Source organism: Stegostoma tigrinum, chromosome 1 (genome assembly GCF_030684315.1).
Source record: "Stegostoma tigrinum isolate sSteTig4 chromosome 1, sSteTig4.hap1, whole genome shotgun sequence".
NCBI lineage: Eukaryota > Metazoa > Chordata > Chondrichthyes > Orectolobiformes > Stegostomatidae > Stegostoma > Stegostoma tigrinum.
In genome coordinates, this window is record NC_081354.1 from 102,069,794 (window position 1) to 102,091,021 (window position 21,228).

General features: G+C 40.4%; 1 protein-coding gene across 5 annotated transcripts in view; it reads right to left on the bottom strand.

The window, feature by feature from the left end:
- Nucleotides 1-21,228, bottom strand: part of LOC125461679 (BTB/POZ domain-containing protein KCTD8-like) — a 354,309-nt gene that overhangs the window by 266,843 nt on the left and 66,238 nt on the right. The window contains exon 2 of one of the 5 annotated variants that reach the window (XM_059647461.1): nt 9,199-9,268. The exons of 3 other annotated variants lie outside the window; for them this stretch is intronic. In XM_059647461.1, coding sequence (XP_059503444.1) covers nt 9,199-9,268 — 70 coding nt within the window. Of the gene's footprint in view, nt 1-9,198; nt 9,269-17,820; nt 17,934-21,228 lie in introns of those variants that run through there. One more of the 5 variants, XM_048550898.2, reaches the window with a different exon arrangement.

Consider the following 21,228-nt stretch of genomic DNA (forward strand, 5'->3'; position numbering starts at 1 on the left):
TATATCGTCCTGGAAAGAAAACATATCTTAAAAGTTGAACAGGCTATAGAAGCCATGGGCCAAATACCCAAGCAATTATCTGATCATAGCACATTCCTTTGTTTGTTTATTATTGGCAGAATGTAGGCCATACTCAACAAAAACAGACTTGCTAGATATGACATAGGTTATACACAGGGATCTTTTCCTTGAAAGCAGGAATGTGTTCAAGCCCTGCTGTTTTCTCAAATTACCGGGGAAACTGGGGAGCCTACAATTCATCATTGATTTCCCCAATGATTTTTGAACTCCACCATCCACCTTAATACCTGAGACTCTCGCAGGCTGAAATGGTTATCAAAGCTATAAATACTAACTTAAAATGGCTACATACAGGCGTCAGCTGACCAAAAGTGTACAGGTTTCAACATGGAGTAGACAATACATAGCCAAATGGAAAGTGACCTTTTGCTCAAAGGCACTGAAATTAATCAGCATTTCTTCACCTCCCTCCCTACCCAGGAGGCGAGAATGGACCTGATCGCCCATTTTTTTATTTATACCTCAAGAAAATGTCTGCGCATTAGAGATGAAAACATCACCTAACAAACTTGATGACAACGAACTTAGGCATGAAAATACGCAAATAAGCTAATATTTCAGGTAGCTGCTTTTGGCAGAGGCAAAGAGTGAGAGAGAAGGCACTAAGGATGCAGTACTGAAAAACGTAGAAACTCTCTCCCTGTCTCTCAAGAAGACTACGTGCCTGCTGACAATATGGATTTACGAGAAACATAAGAATACTGTGAACCAAAGGATATCTGTAACAAAGGCAGAAAATGCTGGAGAAACTCAACAGTTATGGCAGTATCTGTTGGGAGAGAAATTGGGTTCTTCACATCTGTGACATTTTCTACTACTAATGATATAAAACAAGCGAACATTTGTGCTATCAGGTTAAAAATGTACACATTCAAAATACTCCAAACTAAGTGTAGTTTTTTCTTCCTTTTACATTGAATCCACTATCCATTTTTTACACTTTGTGTGTTTGCACGTGCATCTCTTCTTTTTCTTGGGCTTAATTTCTTCTTGTTCACTCAAAAAAAGCCTTGTAATTGACTCCTCACTACTACAGTCAAAATTAGATAGCCACATTTTATTTGTATAGAGGTATATTCCCGTGTTAAAAGAAGTCTTTATTGCAGTTAATTGAGAAGGTTGAAAGAAGGATATCAAATTTCCCTGATTATGCTGTTGACACAAAGAGTTAACAACAGCTTAAATTGGGGAAGTGCTTGACAGAGATATGTCTTTTGTTGTGTAGGGAAAATGCGTCCAGAAAAATTGAACAACAGTCGTAACACTGCAGGAAAAAATGGTCAAGAACCATTTTCAGGTATTGGAGGATCACAATAGTGACTATTCCACACACAGTCCCGCTGAGGCAAGCAACCCATGCTGCCTCTCCATCTAAATAATTACAAAGTGCAATCCAGTGTGGAAAACAGTGTGGAATTGTTGCATACAGAAAACTGTCTGTGACAAAACTATGGCTTCAAGAGATGTATTTCATCCTGGCTTTTTTTGAGGAGAGGTTTTATGACAGAGGTGTCAAGCCGTCTATATAGAGCCACTAGGGTAAACTGTTTGTGAGGACTTTTTTTAACAAAGGAGCAATAGAAGCAGCCTGAATGGGTGTGGCCCAGAGAACCGGGACTCTTTTTTTTAGTTTTTCAGTAGCCGTTGTTGCTGGGGTCTCAGCAAGGTTTGGAAGCTGCAGTACATCTCTCCCTTTTACACTCTCACTCATAGTTTTCCCTTGATGTTTTTCCTCCTGGTCTGGAGAATTGTCAATGAGACACTCTATTTTTTCTGAATGTGCCTTTTGCCAAGGGTGTGTTTATGGGATGTTAACCATATTGGGACAGTTACTACTTAGTAGTAAAATAATCTGTTATTCTGTCAGTTTTCTAATGGAGTTAAAACATTTCATTTTCATCTTTTTTTTGCTGTATTTTAACTAGCATATGAATAAAGTGTGTTTTGCTTCAAATTCAGTAGTTTGGCCAATCAAATTGCATCAGAACACAACACCTTACACCTACCTCTAAGATAATAAAAAGCCAGGATCTAGACTATCTTCTGAATATATTTTGAGGGGGTTCACTCTGGTCCATAACAGGTCTTGGTAGCATACAATATTACAGCATGTTTCCATTATATTAATAACAAAGCGCAGAGAAGCTCAGCAGGTCTGGCAGCATCTATGGTATGATTGAGTTAACAGTTTGAATTTGATATAATTTCATAAAATTTAAAGCATTAACTCTATTTCTCTGTCCACAGATACTACCAGAGTGGCTGAGTTCTCCAAGTACTTTCTGCTTTTATTTCAGCTCTCTAGCATTTGCAGCATTTTGCTTTTAATCACATGTTTCAGTTGACCTGCACCTTTTAAAGGAAAGCTTCACTGCAGAAGCGAGAGGCTGATGGGGCAAAATTTAATTCCTCTACCATCGTCCTACCAAATCCTGGAAATGCGGTGGGAGGGGTGAAGATGGACTTGTGAAGGAAGCTGGGAATGGTGTGCTGTCACTCTCAATTCAGTCAAGGTGGGAAGGCACAAGATTGAGCTTTCTCTCCTTGCCCCTCCACTTGCCCAGCTCCAGGAAAAATCAATAGCCACGAGGACCCCTTATCACAGCTTCAAAGATTTTCCCAGCAATGAGTAGAGAAGAGAATGCCTAACTCTGCATGAGGAAGCTGCACGTGTCCTCCCTTCAGGTTCAAGGGGAGGCCTTCCAAAGCAATCAGCCTCCTGGACCCCCTGACAATGTAGCCAGAAAAGGAAGAGGCAGAACTGAATCAGAAAGGTTAACATTACAGCTTTCAGATCCCCAGACATTCTGCTTACTTGGCCACAGCAGACTCATAGGGAAGGGCAAGGGTTACACTTGATGCCTGGTGAAGATCAAACATTGTCTACCACCAGTTCTGACTCTGGCATGGACAATGCCTTGCAGGTTTGTATACAGTCTGGATCAGTACATGGTGAATCACCTAGCATCAATGGGCTGCAGTGAGACTGGGGTGAAAGGTAATTTGTATGTTAGCTAATTGGAGAACAAGGTTGCAGATGAATTTGACTGCAAGAGTCTCAGATGAGGACTTTGAAGGGCCAATTTACAATGGGACAATAATTCTTGTGCACATTAAGATGCTTAGCAGTTTGCAGACCAGAAAGCCAGCCTGAGGTCATATCCAACTTGACACAGGATTTTTCTCACAGCTTGGAACCCGTGCTTTTCTGTGCAAAAGGGCCAGCTAATTCCTTGTAAGTATTTGCAGATCCAGCTTGGATAGTGTGTCTGGTGGGTGATATCCAGTACATGGAGAAAGGTAATCAGCATCTTCAGACTGGAATGGAAGTTTGGGCTGATGACATGATATTCATGCTTGATGCTATGCAGGCTTAAAGTGTTAACATTGCAGCTGTGGATCTCAATGTTCAAGGGGCATAGCACACTCTCACAGCACTCTAGCAACACATGCTTCAAAGGATCATGAGAAATGTTGAAGTGCTGCCTCAGATAGGTACCAGTGATTCCCTACTGTCCGCTCTCAGGGTGACAACATTCAGAGATACACTCCACTAGCAAGGTTACAGCGTATTAAATCTGCTGACGGCCATGCCTAGGTGGTCCAATCCCAAGCCCAAACTGAGCCTAATCAAGGACATCCTGAATGACCATTCATAGTCTTCCCCAGTGAAAGTCAGAAGCTTTCTACCAGCAATGGTGTAGCCATTAGAAATGAACCTCCAGACCAGCCCATACACATTCTCATTGCAAATGCCTTTGTCTGTTCAGTGCTCTGACCTGACTTGGCATGCAATATTCAAAACATTGTTTCATAAAGATGTTATGGGAAGATGTTTTTGTTGATGACTTTTGCTTTAGACCTTTGGCCAAGAAAATGCTGTAATGATATGTAGCAGATAAATTGACGTGAGGAATTATGAAGCATTTATGATGGTCTAATGGTATTTCAGAGGGCCAAAGTCCAAGTATCAGCTCATGACAATCTGTTTGGAGCAAAGGAGTCCTAGATACCTCTGCCCTGTCATATCTGGCTCCTCCCTATGGGAACTGGTTCTCATTTTTGCTACCTGTGTTCACTTTCAAGTTATACTGCTATGCAAGACGACCTACAATTATAGATCTTGTTTCTGAAGCAGATTTTCTCTTGACAGACAAAACAACTCCCTTGACATTTTGTGCCAAGATCGGCACCATTCCCTTGGAAATCCAAAATGTTTGTAAACCTCCTGCGGTAATGGTGATATCATATTTCTAATACCTTTGATCAGTTAAAGAACAATAAAGTACAGGAACAGGCCCTTGGGCCCTCCAAGCCTGCGCTGACACATTTTGCCCTTCCATACAAAAACTGTCGTCACTGTATCCCTACATTCCCTTCCTATTCAACCATCCATCCAGGTGCTTCTTGAATGTAGCTATTGTGTCTGCTTCCACTATTTTCTCTGGCATCACATTCCATGTACTCACCACCCCTTGTGTGAAAAATTTGTCTCGTACATATCTTTTAAACTACACCCCCAACTTGCACCTGTGTCACCAAGTAAAGCCCACATTGATACCATTGGGCTGCAGGGTTCCCAAGTGAAATATGAGGTGCTATTCCTGCAGCCAATGTGAACTTCACAAGCTTCAAAATCTCCCTCCCCCAACCAATTCCCAAAACCAGTCCAGTTTGTCCTCACCTCCCTAACCTGGCCTTCCTCCCACCTCAAGCCCCACCCCCATCTCCTACGTACTAGACTCATCCCGCCCCCTTGACCTGTCCGACCTCTCTGGACTGACCTATCCCCTCCCTAACTCCCCACCCACACTCACCTTTACTGGCTCCAACCCCACCTCTTTGACCCGTCTGTCTCCTCTCACTCTATCCCCTCCTTTATCCATTTTCTATCCACCGTCCCCTCTCTCCCTATTTATTTCAGAATCCCCGTCCCCTCCCCCATTTCTGAAGAAGGGTCCAGACCCAAAACATTAGCTTTCCTGCTCCTCTGATGCTGCCTGGCCTGTTGTGTTCATCCAGCTCTACACATTGTTATCTCAGGTGTTAAGTTGTGTTGTTTTGACTAAATGTTCAACTGGCATCAAATAAGGAAACCTGTCAAATGACCATATGATCCAAAATAGTTGTTTGTGTTAAAGGCTACTTAATGTCAATTACCTACCCACTCTGTGACAACAGGGTGTGCCATGCAGCCACACCAAAGACGATCAGAAACATTCCACCAAAGATTTTCTCAGTACAGGACTTCCATAGCTCTGACACTTAGTGCTGCTAGGGGTCCAATTTCACAGCATCTGATATTTAATAATGTTTTAGAGATAGGTCAATCTTCATCAGCTCAAAGCAAATGCGAATACTCTTCCATCTTGGAAACAACTTGTAACCGCCATGACATTAATGACTCTCAGTTGCTATTCTGAGAGTCACAATAACACTTGGGAAGCCACTAAATCAAAAAGATTAGAGAGGAAAGTGCTGTGTGTAAATTGCGCTCAATGAAAAAGCCCTGAAAACATTAAGAATTTTCAAATACCTAGTAATACTGTTCCAGATTTGTTTGTGGTAAACCAATCATTGTATCCTTCAATCTCCGTTCCAAGTATTATCTGTATACCTTCTGTGTGACTTGATATGTGGCTCATTTTTTCCATGAGTTTTGAAATATTACAGATTTATTGTGGTGCAGCAAGAGATCATTTCGACAACTGTGTCTGCACCAACTCTTTGAATAAATATTATGGCTCAGTGGCATTTTCCTACCTTTTCCCTGCAACACTGCATATTCTTTCTATGTATGTGCCATGATTGAATTTGCCTTCATTTCTTCCAGGCTGTGCATTCCAGAATCTCAATACTCACTATGTGAAAAAGTTTTTTTTTTATTCTCAGGTCATAATTACTTCTTTTTAAAATTACTTTAAATCTGTGAACTTTTGTTGTCAATCTGTTTCCAAGTTGCTCCCTATCACCTCCATCTAGGCCGCTTCTAATTTTGAAAATTAGTATCACATCTCCTCTTCAACTTCTCCTCCCTAAGGGAAACAGTCCCACTTTCTCCAATCTATTTCTGTAATCGATGTTACCCATCCTGGAATCATTCCTGTAAACATCTTTATCTCTCTGCCCAATATATTCACCTTCTTCGTAGTACAGTACCCATGTTGACAAATATTAATATGTAAAATAGCTGCAAATTGAACAATATCTGCAAGGAACTTCAAGAGTGTTAAAGGTCTAAACATAGCTAACCAGCTGTATTCCATATGTAATGCAAATCAGTATCATTGGTAGGGCAGATTCAAGCTTGTTTTGAAGTGTACCATGAAAAGATCCATCAGACACTGCTACTCACTTACCGATAAAAACTATGCACATTCCCCAAATTTAGCATTTGCCAACTTCCATTGTTGCTTGCTTCACCTGAGATCAATAGCCCCTTGGTCTTCAAAGTCTCTAAAACTCGTTATATCTAGGGTTGTTGTGTGGCAGCTTCTTCTTCATCAAAATTAAAAGCGATAGCTAGAGTATGCATCTTCCAGGTAACAGCAGCAGCAAGTGTAAATGAAGGTCTTGGGAATGCTGTAACATCAGAAATTAGGAGTTACGGAAAGCATCTGCGCCATAACTCCAAACACAGGTAGAAGATACTTGGATATTCATTGAGTCATGGTGCAATTGAAATGAAAACCTGCCATTCCCCTTATGATGTGATGAGCCAATATTACAATGGGAAGGTTACTTTTGTCTTGGTTGTTCTCTTAAAGCCAGCAGAGCATGAGCTGTAATACATCTTGAAGTCTTTAGGAAGCAAAGAAACTATTTTATGAGGCACCTGGTGAAACTTCCTGATGAAAGTTCTGATTAAAACTGCTGAAAAAATATGCCTTCAAGAGTCCATTGCAACCTCAACTCAGATTTGCAACAGCAAATTCCCTCCTCTTCCCAATAACCTATTTCTGTTAGAAGGTGGCCCATGAGCCAAGCAAGAGAAAAGTCCCAGATCCTTGATTTATTGATTTTGGTCTATATAGTTAATGTTTACTTTTAATATTTAGCAGGCCTGTTGCACAGAGGTCTGAAATGTGGATGGTGCAAAGCTTAGGGTACAAAATGAGATGCATGTTTCACTGTAATGAGATAATTTATGCCTATATTGGTATACAATCTGTTTGCTATTCATCTATCATTATCAAACAACCTTAAATATTATGTAAATCTTTAGCTTTATTTCATGTCTCAGGTGCTCTTCTAACTGTTGTAGTACCAGGAATCATTCAAGTATGTGGTTAGTGATCTAAGTCATTCATTTAAGTTACGTAAAACATGGCAACTAGTCCAGGCTATTACAGGATTGTATGCAAAATCTGCCTGAGAATTGGTATTTCTTTTTATAAGTACTCTCAGAATCTTGTTTTTTTTTAAACTACCTTCCATTCTATTGCTGGAGACCCTTGGAATTTTAAAAATTAAGTTAGGTACATTTCATAGGGAAAATTATGAAATATTTTCTGAAACACCATTTAAATATATCACAGGGGATTGCCATTACTAACTTTATAAACACATGCAACATCTTCAAAGCAGTCATATGTATCGAGCTTTATGCCAGTAATTGTACAATATAGGCGTTCACCAAGCTAGGATCATAGTTTTCTCTTTATTTCTTTGGGAGAGATGTTAATTCATTTTTTTTTCAATTTCTGGTCTTGGAAGTTTTAGCAAGCTGCTTTTAAAGCAGAAATGTTTCATCGTCAACTCTTCCCAGCACTTTTGCCTGTTAACATTTCCTAAAATTCCCTAAACACTCTTCACTGTAACAAAGTTGGTAAACATTTTCAGTCAGTCATTCTGTTTAACATCTTAACCCATCCTGATCTGTCAGGTGTTACTGAGACTGTTAAAAAATAAGAATTTATCAAGTTGTAACAAACTCTGGCAATTTCCTTAGGTAGATCTAAACCCCTGCCACTCCCAGGCCCCCTCCTCTTTCCTTTAGCTATCTCTGTATGTTTTACCATATTGCAATCTAACTGGTCTAGTCATCCATTTCAGTGACTGTGGGTTGAATTTCACCAAAACTCAGCCAACTGTCTACTTCAAGAGATTTCATTGAGGGCTTTTGCTACATGAGCCTTAGCGGGTCATCTCAATGTGAGAGAACCACTTGGAGTTGTGAAATTTCTACAGTGCAGAAAGAGGTTATTCAGGCCGTCGAGTCTGCATCAGCCCTCTGAAGACCCAAACCTAGTCCTCTATTCTCTCCCCATATTTCCCATGGCTAATCCACCTAGTCTGCACATCACTGAACATTACATACAATTTCCCATGGCTAATCCATCTAACCTACACATCTTTAGGCTCTTGGAAGAAACTGGAGCACCCGGAGGAAAGACATGAGGATACAGAGAGAATGTACAAATTCCACACAGACAGTTGCCTCAGGGTGGAATTGAACCTAGGGTCCCTGACACTGTGAGGTAGCAGTGATAACCACTGACCCACCACGCTGCCCATATATTGGGAAGCCTTCAAAAAGTTGGAAGTGGTCACTTTTATTAGGCAATAGGAAAAGCAAAGCAAGAAAATGAGAAAACATATTTTCACAGTTATTGAATGATCACTCCAAACTTAGACCTATTGGAACTAGGTGTCAATTAAGTCCTGAGGTTCTGCCAGATTTTGCACCACTATCATGGTGAGCATAATGTTCCTTCCACTCAATGTACTTATCTTCCATCTTGGAAGACTTTTGCCACTCTTCAAAGTCTATCATATGTCTTTACCTGCACCAAGTACATCTGGAATAACAAGGATCAAGCAGCACATTCTGTCTGTGGTATCCTGCAAAGCAATTCCCCAGGCCAATCCAAGAATCAGGGGCCTCATTGCCAGGAGGCCGATCATTTGCTTCATGACTGGTCCTAGTTGAGGAATGGATAACATTGTATCTGGGCTTGGCCTCAGTCAGGCTTTGCTCACAGGCTTAATTCATTTACAAGTTCAGGATTGAGAGTTCACACAAAAGTCTCCAGTGGATCCTTGGAAGCAACCAACTGCGTAAAAAAATTAGTACTTCTGTAACCTTGATAGTCATTGTATAGGATGACAACTCACCCCTTCAGGTCACAGGTCCTGCTCCAGTAGATGACACAGTTCCGTGATAGTGTCCCGGGGCATCCTCCATCTGAGGAAATAATGTACTTCATTCACGTAAATGGAAATGGTATTGGGGACAATAGATTCTGAGCCTGCTGTACCCCCTCTGCATCCTAAGGGACCTTCAGCTGTAGAAGCTATTCTGCAGCTACTGGAGGTAGCTGCTGGTGCTGGGCTTGCTGGCATATCTGTTTCTCAAATTCTTTGTGTCTTTGTTCTATTGTGGACTGTGACAATAATCAATGCTGTGGCTGGATCTAACAAACCCTTGTGGGGAACATCAGAGACAGAACAGCTCCTTAGTAATGTGAACACTCAGCATTCACAGTGCACACAAATGCCAGTTTAGCATAATCCTCCTTACAGCCATAGAGGGCTCAAACATGGGATACCTGGGCCTGGAGTTTTGACAGAGTTGACCCTGTGTGCAGCACACCCATGTGGTGCAAATATAGTCAAATTACTGAAAATGTGTACCCTCAAGTCCAAACCCCATCTGCATCACTCAAGACAGGAAGCAATGCATACAAGGGCAAATACCTACAGTTCGATCAGAGGAAATTAGCCCCCTGCCCTTGTGTAGCCTTAGATGTTGGATTATCTTTGTGAATTGCAGCCCACAAGTGACAGAGATAACGATGATCGATTTGTACTGATGTGGTCAAATTGGCTGAGACCAGGATTTGTACCCACATGGTTGGTCACTGCAAGCATTTCACATACGGGATTGTTTGATTACAGCTATCTTTAACATGTACAGTGTAAGGACCTGGTTAATGCAATTACCTCTTCAAGGGCCTTATACTGCCCAAAGGTAAAACCCACATCCGCAGACAGGGAAAACCAGTTAGCCTTCCCACACCTTGCCAGAAAGCAGATACTGTCATTTCCACTGTGCATTTGTGATTTGGCTGAGGATAGAAGGAGTGCAGATTGCACCTGGAAGTGTCAGTTTCTTGCTATGCCTCTCACCTCATCACTTTTCTGAGCTTTGCAACCAATGCTTTTATTTAAGATTTCACCTCCCAACAATGTCCTGAGTTTGCTTCATAAGCTGCAGGTACATTCTGCAGCTCGAACGTTGATGCAGCTTGGTGCCAAACGGCAAGATGTCCACCGTCTTGACTGATCACCGCTGATAACCGTGGCAAAGGTGCTTGGCATCGTATCTGCAAAAACAGAATAGGCAAGGCAGAAGTACTTTTTCTCATTCCCTCTTGGGACATGGCTGTTGCTGTCTGGCCAACATTTACGGCCCTTCTCTAGTTACTTTGAGAAGGTAAGGGTGAGCTGCTTTCTTGAATCACTGCAGTCCATGTGATGTAAAATGACCTATAGTGGTGTAAGGAAGATAATTCCAGGATTTTGACACTGAAGGAATGGTGATATATTTCCAAGTCAGGATGGTGAGTGGCTTGGAGTATCTTTGGTGAATTTCTGCAATACATTTTGTAGATGGTGCACACTGCTGCCACTCCCTCAGCGCTGACCCTCCAACAGTGCCTGCTCCCTCAGTGCTGACCCTCCGACAGTACAACTCTCCCTCAGCACTGACCCTCCAACAGTGCCCGCGCCCTCAGCGCTTACCTGAGCATTGGTGGCGGAGGGAGTGGATGAGGTGCACTGAAATGCTGGAAAGTCTGAATGAGACAGTAACCACAAAAAGCCAAAACGAAACGGGGTGCAATGAGCATCTCATTAGATGCAAAGTGACTAAGTGCTAAAAACGTAAGCAAATGGCTCTGAAATTCAAAGCAATGCATGAGATCAGTGCACGTCCCTGTGCACAAAATAGCCTGGTAGCATTGCAATGCAAGGTGATGCTACACTCTAAAGGGTGGCACTGAAGCATGTAAGTGTATTCTAGGTGAGTCAGAGATGTGCCACGAAAATGTGATGAAGCTGGTGCATGTTCGAAGCCAACCTCTGTGGAGAGGGGTACAGGTAGTCACTAACATTAAAATGCGATATTGAGGACTGCTAGCCCAGATTGGGAGGGCACAGAGGAGGGAGTAGTGAAATAGAGCCACCAGATACCTGCTCTAACTTTCATGTCAGGAATTGTCACCATCTCTTTTCCACAGAGGAGGAGAATTGCAGGTTGCATGTACGTAAGCCAAGAAGAAGTAATAAAGACATGCTAATAGGTACAAATAAATCTCGCTAGCAAGATTGTTCATCTTGCCATTCAAACTTTGGATGAAAAATCAGGCTCCTTCTTCTTGACGGTGACAATCTCATTTTTGCAATCTTTCCATATTTTCACAACTAATTCACCACTGCCCATATCATTCAGGAAATGGGAGGAATTTCTCCCTGTATGATTACCTTACACTTGGGTCTTAATTTTCACCATGATGGAGAGTCCCTCACATTCTGTGCTGATCTATGTCACTTCACAAATTAACACTTTGACCTTTATTGTGTCACATTACTGCTATGTTTGTTGTTGGAGCGGGGGGTGGGGGTCATAACTTGGCATGGGAAGGTTGAGTTGGAGGACAAACAGATGGGGCTTGGGAAGTGTGTGGATGGCTCAGGACTGGGACCAGAATGATATTCCATGTTTAATTCTTCACTTTTAAGCCTTGGACACAATAATGGAGCCCTGAGTCAGGGCGTCTGCCCAACCTGTTGCTTTATTCAGTAAGCTCCTCAGTTTTTCTAGGGTTGCAAATTATTACAAGATAGACCATTTTCAAACATTAGGTTTACATAGCCAGGAACATTCCCATCTGAATACATCTGATCTGGAAGCCAAAATAAGGATCCTTGTTTTTTTTCTGTACATCCTAATACTAAATGCTCCACATAGTAATTGCTAAAAGCATTGTATTTCCCTGACTGAGATTTTTTTATGGAAGGTTTCTACTAAATTAATTTTAATCCATTGTGCATTCATTTGACCTTTGCCTTTTCATAAACAAATGCATACACTTTTCTCCTGGTCCTTAATTCATCATCAGCAGGTTCACTGTTTCAAATAGTGGTACATGTTTGATCATTTATAAGAACTAACTCAAAAAATTTCTTCCTGTGGTTTTCCAGATTGACCTCCATAATCTCAGTGGAAGGCTAATGGAAACCCCATTGATGCAATGTAAAAAGGTTTCCTGTTAATTTTCTGTCAAAATCAATGATACATTTGGAGGAATTTCTCAAGTATAGGTCTAAAAGTGGCCTTCTCCATCTGTGTCCATTAAGTAATGATAATTTAACCTCACTTTCATGAATTCCAGTTAACAAACCTCACTTTGTGACAAATGTCTAAGAATAAAGCAAGGCCAGGAGTGCAAGACAGAAGAAGTATCAGACAGCACAGGTCAGATGTCCATTCCAGACCATCCAATATACCATCTATTGATTCAAATGGATTGGCAAAGCAGTAGTCTCTTTCGATTCTCAGGTACTATGGTAAAGAAAATCAATATTTTGAGCACTTTTAGCATTCAAGTAAATTCAAGTTTATAGAATATCGTGTACATTTGCAATATTTTTACCCTTTCCAATTTCATTACATTTTCAAATTTACTTTTCCCTTGGTTCTTTTTAATCTCCTCTTGATATCTGCCCAAATTCTGTTTGTTGGAAATCTTTGTCGCACCTTCTCATGTTTCAATAATTTTAATTTCTAAATAAAAATGTAAAGAACTGTGATGCTGTAAATCAGGAATAAAAACAAAGTTGCTGGAAAAGCTCAACAGGTCTGGCAGCATCTGTGAAGAAAAAAAATCAGTGTTAAGTTTCGGTTCCGGTGACCCTTCCTCAGAAACCGAAACGTTAACTTTGATTATTTTCTTCACAGATGCTGCCATACCTGCTGAGCTTTTCCAGCAACTTTGCTTTTGTTGCTGATTTTAATTCCTATCTCTGTCAACGTCAACGCAGGAAATCTCTAAATTAAAAAGTCATTGCACAGCTTCTAGTGGAATATTCCTTTCGAAATACACTTTGAAGTAATAATATAAAAAGCACACCTCCAAACACCTTTCTGAAGAAGGGTCCCGACCTGAAACATCAGCTTTCCTGCTCCTCTGAAGCTGCCTGGCCTGCTGTGTTCCTCCAGCTCCACATTGTGTTATCTCAGACTCCAGCATCGGCAGTTCTTATTATCTCCTATCACAAATTGTTCAGTTTGCCTTGCCCATGAGCTGAGCAAGCTACTGACTCCAACTGCTTCTAGCTCCTTACAGTGAAATCAGAAGATTCAAATTTCCCTCACCAATCAGTTAAGGCAGTTTTCAAGAGGGTCTGAAAATTTCAATATGAAAATGCAGTTAACTGAGCCATCTTGTCCTTGAACTAAGTAACGACCTGCATTTTTACATTTGCACTTATTTCACATCAGCTAGCACTCAGATTCCTGCTTCTGCAGATTTAACCATAGATTGAACCAGCTTTTCAATACTGCAAGTATAAACTTATTCTTTGTAAAATTTATTTAGAATATGTACTCAAGGCCGAAACATATTCCTAAGATGCTGCTTGGCCTGCTGTGTTCATTCAGCTCTATACCTTGTTATCCCGGATTCTCCAGCATCTACAGTTCCCATTATCTCTGACTGCTTTTCCAAATGACATTTCGCTCTTTTCCAGGTACTTACATTCAACATTCACATTCCTCCCATCTATTCTGAAAAGAATTGCTGAGTTGGCACCAAGGACAAAAATGTTGATTAGAAACCAAAAGTGGCCCAGAAATGGCATTAATTTAACCTGAAATCCAATATTCAGATCATTGATCTGGTTTTCTTGTGGTAAAACCCCATGGATTCAATTTGTGTCATGCTTTAAAGAGCTAGAATGATCTGGTGGGCAGCTTTACAGTGTATGGGAAATGGCATTCTGACATTAGCCATGGGGCTCATCATCATGCTAGTGAGCTCTGGCTTTTGCATAGCCATCCCTAAGGCAACTCACCAGAGATGACTTGGAGGTTAAGCCACAGTGTTGTCACAATGGCCCTTATGTAGGTCTTCAAAGTAGGATGATTAGATAAGGGATTCAATCAGGAGGGAAGGTTGCATTGCTCAGGATCATCAAGAATGGGTTAAAGCAGGCAATTTTAGAGCAGTAAAGATAGTGGCAGTGATTGGGTCTAGGGAGTAAGATTGGTTGAGGTTTCAGTTTGGAGTGGTGATCAGGTCAAAGTAAATGCAATGGGGTATGATGTGTGAAAGCAGTTTTACAGGAATGTAACACAATGTGGAGCTGGAGGAACAATGCAGGCCAGGCAGCAATTAGAAAATTTCTGAAGAAGGGCCCATACCCGAGACATCAGCTTTCCTGCTCTTCTAATGCTGCCTAGCCTGTTGTGTTCCTCCAGCTCCATACTGTGTTTTCTCTGACTCCAGTGTCAGCAGTTCTTACTATCACTGAGTGATTTATACAAATGGCACTTTTTTCCCCAACATTAATGTAATTATCTCATATTTCTCAAGACATTATTTAGGAAAATACACATTTATAAATTAATCACATTCCCCTTACCCCATAAACTCATAATGAGTTTCTCGTAAGATTCTCTACTGCACCCATGTTGTGCTCTTGGCTTTTCCAGATCCAAAGACATATTCCTCAGGGGAAAATATGATTATGGAGACGATCATAATCCACTAATCCCATTATTCAAAACAGTTAAAAAAGAACAAAAAGAACAAAAGAGCAGTAAAGCACAGGAACAGGCCCTTTGGCCCTCTGAGCTTGTGCCGATCATCGTGGCCTAACTAAAACTAAAGAAAAAACCTTGTACCCCTTTTCAGTCTGTATCCCTCTATTCCCTCCCTATTCATGTAACCATCCTGATGTCTCTTAAATGTTGCCAAAGTGCCCACTTCCACCACCTCTCCTGGCAGTGTGTTCCAGGCTCCTACCATTCTCTGTGTGAAAAACTTCCCTAACATATCTCCCTTAAACTTTCACCCTCTCACACTTAAACCTGTGCCCTCTTGTAACTGAAACTTCAAACCTGGGAAAAAGCCTCTGGCTAACCACCCCACCTATGCCTCTCATAATTTTGTCAACCTCTAACAGGTCTCCTCTCAGCTGCCGTCTTTCCAGTGAAAACAATCCTAGTCTTTTTAACCTTTCCTCATAGATAATGCCTTCGAGACCAGGCAACACTCTGATCACATTTCTCTGCATTTTCTCCAAAGCTTCCAAACCCTTCTGGAAGTTGTCAAACAAAACTGCACACAGTACTCCAAATATGGCCTAACAAGGCTTTTATATAGATGCAACATGGTTTGCCATCTCTTGTCAACCATGCCCTGGCTGATGAAGGCAAGCATGTCATAAGCCTTCTTAAGCATCTTAGTGACCTGCATTGCCAGTTTTAGAGAACTGTGGACCTGCACACCCAGATCCATCTGTATGTTAATGTTCTGAAGGGTTCTGACATTTACAGTATAACTTACAACTAAATTTGATCCTCCAAATTCCATGTCTAGATTAAACTCTGCCTGCCATTTCTGTGCCTAAGTTGCCAATCTATCCATATCCTATTGTATCCTTTCACAATTGTCGGCACTATCAGCAACTCCACCAATCTTCAAGTCATCATGCCACCATTACCAATGTAATAATAAAATACAACTGATTATCAATCATTATCATGTCACCACTCACCAATAGGCATCGAAGCAGCCGGAGACGGAATCAAATGATGACTTTTTTGGGGGGTAACATTTGATTGTATATTTTTTGTGGAATGTGGCTGGTCAAAAAAAGTATGGTGGGTCATTTGCTATAGTCTGATACTGGTCTTTTAGTTTCATGAGCTTATTCTGATAATCAAAGTAGAGGCATAATGCACATGGAGCAACAAAATAAAACATAGTCGACATTACAAGAAAAAAATTTTCTTTTGTGATCAATGTTATTCTCTGTTCTTTGCACAGATGTATTAACTGCATGTTCAATAATAGCTCCACTGTTATGGATATTGTTTCACTTCATACACGTGCAGCCACACCTTAAGCTGAAAGGACAAGAACAATTATAGGGAGCGAGCAAATGCGATTTGTTTACTCAACAATTGCACAGACAGGCTCAAATCTGTTCGCAAATAGCTATCAGCAACTTGGCTAATTTTCCTCTCATTAACCTTTGGGTATTGATATAAGGTTGTCCTGACACTACAACTACCTAGCCTAATCAGCAAGTTAGCAGAGACCAGTGACTACATTTTAAAAGATGATCGTCCCGTCATGTTCACCAACTCAAAGAAAGTTGGCCAGAAACAAGCATGCTCTAAGCGAGTGATATAACACTCTCAATTTGCATCTTGAATTTAAGTTCTATTCAAGTAGATCTTTTCTGCCTGATTTTCAAAGAAGCCATTGATTTTGTTGATTTCATCCCTTACTATACTGACTGCCCATCTCAAACATTCAGAGGACGTAATTCCAAAAATTCAAAACTTGCTGAGCAAGTCCTTATCTCAGTCCAAAATGCTCAACGTATTACTATTTGTCATGCCCTATCTCAGTTCTAAAGGAGAAAAATGTAATGCAGTCTGCAATCACGTAAGGGGATTTAATACAGTCTGCCATCATGTAAGGGGATCATCACACACAATTACTCCATGCCCAGTTTCATTAACGCATAAAGCAAACATACTTAGTGCTTCCTCCTCATCAATATGACCACAGTGTGCAGCCCAGCCAGAAATCTGTAGCTGACTGACCACATGCTCAACAGGCAGCCAGAAGTGTGCGAGGAATTCACCACGATGCTTGTCAAAAACATAAATGATGGAGCAACGAGCTCCCAATTCCAAAATCAGCCTTGCCAGACTTCTCATCCAATTCTGCCAATTATTTTGCCATAGGACACTTCAATCAGACTCTGATGTACAAATTCACTTTTATCTTTAGCCAATTGCAACAGATTTTGGGGCCTTGGCTTTTCCCTTACATTTATTGATCTCTCCTCACCTGAACACTTTCACATCCTTTAGTTTGATGACATAGCCACTGCTCTAACCTTTCAATTCAAAACATCTTTGATGCTTGCACATGGCAGCCATAAGCTATGTTTGAGACAGAGATATTTTGAAGCAATTAGTATTTACTCAAAGAAACTTCACACCAACACGTGATGGAATAGCTTCAGATTCATTGTTAATATATGTAATCTGAAAAATTAAACATGATGCATGCTTACGTGTAAACATCACTTATACAGTATTGTTTCAACAGAGAGAAAGTACAACATAGAAAACATGCTGTTATATTTCTGTTGAACCAAAAAAGCAGAACACAATGAACATCAGTACAGTTTCTATTCTGCAAGCCTCCAGGTAAATTACAAACTTTATTTGGAAATCTAATATTGGTTCTCGTTATATGAGAGTGTTATTGTTAGTTGATCTTGTCACTGCAATTGACTCAATCTACTCATTTGAGGTTTCCTAGAACTTTATGCTATTGCATCAACTGATAATTGTATCTAGTGTGTTACTTGATTGTTATTCATTTGTACACAATGCCAGAAATCCAAGAAGCTAAATTACCAATCTCAAACTGGGCACAAATTATAAAACAGACTTTAAAGGTATCAGTAGGCATTATAGATCAATCCATGGCATCCCAGGCTTCAAATATCTTCTGTGAAACAGTTTTGCTCTTCATGGCCTTCTCCAAGATCTTTGAATTACATACTGATTTCTCAGAGACACCGCTTCACGAGTTCTGCACATTTCAAAGAATATTGTGTATAAGAAAGAGCAGAATGTTATTTGAAATGAAATGCATTTCAATATTTCGTTCAGAAAATGTATTATAGCATCATTAAAGACTGTTGTATCCAGAAATTTCAATTTCACACCAGTTCCAGTTCACTTTAACACATATTTTGTCTTGCCATAACATTCTCAGAAGTTTCAAAACAGTGTTTATAGACATACACATGTACAAAGTAGGAGGACTAATTAGATTAGATTAGATTTTATGGTCATGTGTATCCGAGAACAAGAGCACAGTGAAAATTGTACAGGGTTGCCACTTTCCGATGCCATGATAGAATACAATAGTTAGAATTAAAAACAATAACAGAAATTCAAGAAACAGAAGCAAAAAGAAAAAAAAGAACATCCAGATCAACCTTGATGCTGCTACCATGATTCTTGAGCCAAGTTCACCAGTGCTGCACTGGACCCCCCCCCCTCAATGCTACGGTGCAATTAATGCTGCTTCATTTCTGCCAGTCCCTGCGCTGGACCCCTCCCGCAATGCTATGGTGCCTGTGCTGGACCCACCAATATCGAAGCCACCACAAGCCCACTCTGCAATTCAATACGATCATGGCCGATCTGCTTCTGTTTCAAATTCCACATTCCTATATACCCCCCATAACTCTTCAGTCCCCCATCTAACAAGGATTTATCCAACTTTATCTTAAAAATGCGCAGCAGCCCTAACCACATTAGAGAACAAATCTGCCTGAACCATTACATCACAATATTATGCGTTATGGCCATTCATCAAGACCACTTAGGAAAAAGGTTATTGAAGGGTCAGCAGAATATTTTTAAAAATATCTGTAGCATATGATGGGGTTTTCCTGAAATTGGAATTAGAATTAACATGTTATTGGGTGGCTGGAATTTTATTCAGCACTTGGTTCAACCTACATTTAGCTTCAGAAAATTTGATATTGATGGCCATTAGAAAAAAAAGTTCCACCCCAGGGATAAAACTATTTTAGGAACAAATACGGGAAAAGCTCAGCAGGTCTGGCAGCATCTGTGAAGGAAAAAATTAGAGTTAATGTTTCAGGTCAGATGACCCTTCCTCAGGACTGTTTTGTTTTACTGCCTTAAGTATCAAAACAGGAGTGAGCTTTGGTTTAGTGATAGCAGCCTTGCTACTGAGTCAGAAAGCAATGGGTTAAAATTCCACTCTAAAGTGTTTGAACATTTGAGATTTTTAGAATGCTATGGACGGCAGTCTATGATTTCTTGTCTGTTTGTCACAGATGATGCCGAATCCAAACAGAAAATATACAACAGATGCACAGGTATTTTTCCTTCTTTGTTTAACTACAGTGCACTTTAACAACCTCACTTAAAGCCACACATGCTGTTAAAATTGTGTTGGCAGTTGTCAAGCTATAAGTGAGGATAAAGTCACTGTATTCTTCTTAGGCCTTAGGGCTGTTTTCTCATTAGACAGAAACAACCCATGATCAATTATCCTGAGGGTGGCCATACCTAGGGAAGGAGAGAGGTCAAGAAGGTCACCTTAAACAATGAAACCCACAGCACTGGCATCACTCTGCATTGCACACCAGCCATTGATTCCGACAGCAATGGAGTTGGAGTATCATCTCTGGCCAAACGGGGCAAAAGGCAAACATCCACTGATGATATTCCAGCAGTCCTTCTGGCAGGGTTTGGACAGAAGGCTAATGAACAATCCGTTTAAAAAATCCTTCTCATCATGGAAACGCTCCTGAGACATGACCTGCTGGCGACTTGCAGTTACAAATATCAGTGGTACAGAACCACAAACTGTTGGATGTAAGGCAAGATGATTCATCAGTAACCATACTTTTCTTAGGCTAAGCCCCTTTCTTTGAGAGGTCATAGATCACAGCATCTCAGAGCAATCATAAAGAATGGGGGAACATCAAACCCAACTGGGAAAACAAACGAAAGACACTAAACAAAACAGAGCCCTTATCTTACGAGCAGGCTATATTCTCAGTTTGACATTTTCACAAAGCAAATAAAGGATTATCTGCCTTTAATGCGGATTCTGAATAGATGTTTATTTTACAACAAATTAACTATTTGAAGTTTTTTTTTATTTGAAGGCAATTTTGAAATTTTGTTTCACAGTGAAGTGTTCTTGAATGGTTCCTCAATTTCTTTTGTAGAAGTTTACATTTTGTTTCAATGTCTATTTCAAAGATGTGGTGTTATGATTCCAGCTGTCAATAACCAATCTTAAGTTATTTCAAGTTAACTGACAGTGACGTCAGTTTCCAAAATCAAATCTGGCTGGATAGTTCAGTTTGGAAACAAGCATCAGCAGACAAGCAGTCTTGGCTCCATCAATATGACAGAAAATTATTCATAAAAGAAAGAGAAACAAACCACGACATCTAAATATAACATTTTGAAAGTTTTTTTTTAAATGACAAAATAAAATCTTATCTACTCTCCAACATCACTTTACAGTTGATTCCTTTCCTATCAAACTGTCAGTTTGAGCTAACTGATTCTTCACAGTTGCTGTCCTGTGCTGTGATGCCTTTTCCCTTGACCACTCATACAACAGAGTTTAAACTTTTTCAGTCTTCTAGTAGTCTCCAGAGATCTCGCCAAACACTTCTGGCCTGGAATGTTTACAACCTACATTTTTTCACCAAGGTAACCTATTTCCCTAACTGGTCTTCTTTTACTGAGACTGTACTTGTGTCTGATCTTAGCCGGTCTCCTTTGAACTCCGCCGAGGATTTTCAGTATGTTGGCTTTTCCAGACTAAAAACAACCCTCATTTATTTTAAACTCAGAAACCAACTAAGGTCAGTCAAAATGTTCTCTTTCCTGCCATAAAGTCTCACAATATAACTAAACTTTCATTAACACTTCAGGAGCAACGTATAGGTTTAAAATAACGGTTCTGGAAAGACTTACCTAATTAATTTTTAAACTTTTTCAAACAATAGTCCAAGACTTCTATGTCATAAATCGCACACTTTTCATCCTAGTGGCCACTCTGAGGACACTCTATGTAGACACTGGGTGAGTGATTTTGGGAGATACATGGGAGACTTGGAGGGAGCTTAGGATTATAAAATGTTTGAACGGACATGGGCATGAAAATTCATGAGGGTATGAGGGGCATTGAGTGAACACAAGGAGCATAAGTATGTGGTGGGAGGTGATAAATACGTGTTTAAAGCCTAACATTCATCGCTGCAACTGAGCCAATGTTTCTGTAAATGGGGAGTGAGGGGGGAAGAGAGAGAGAGAGAGAG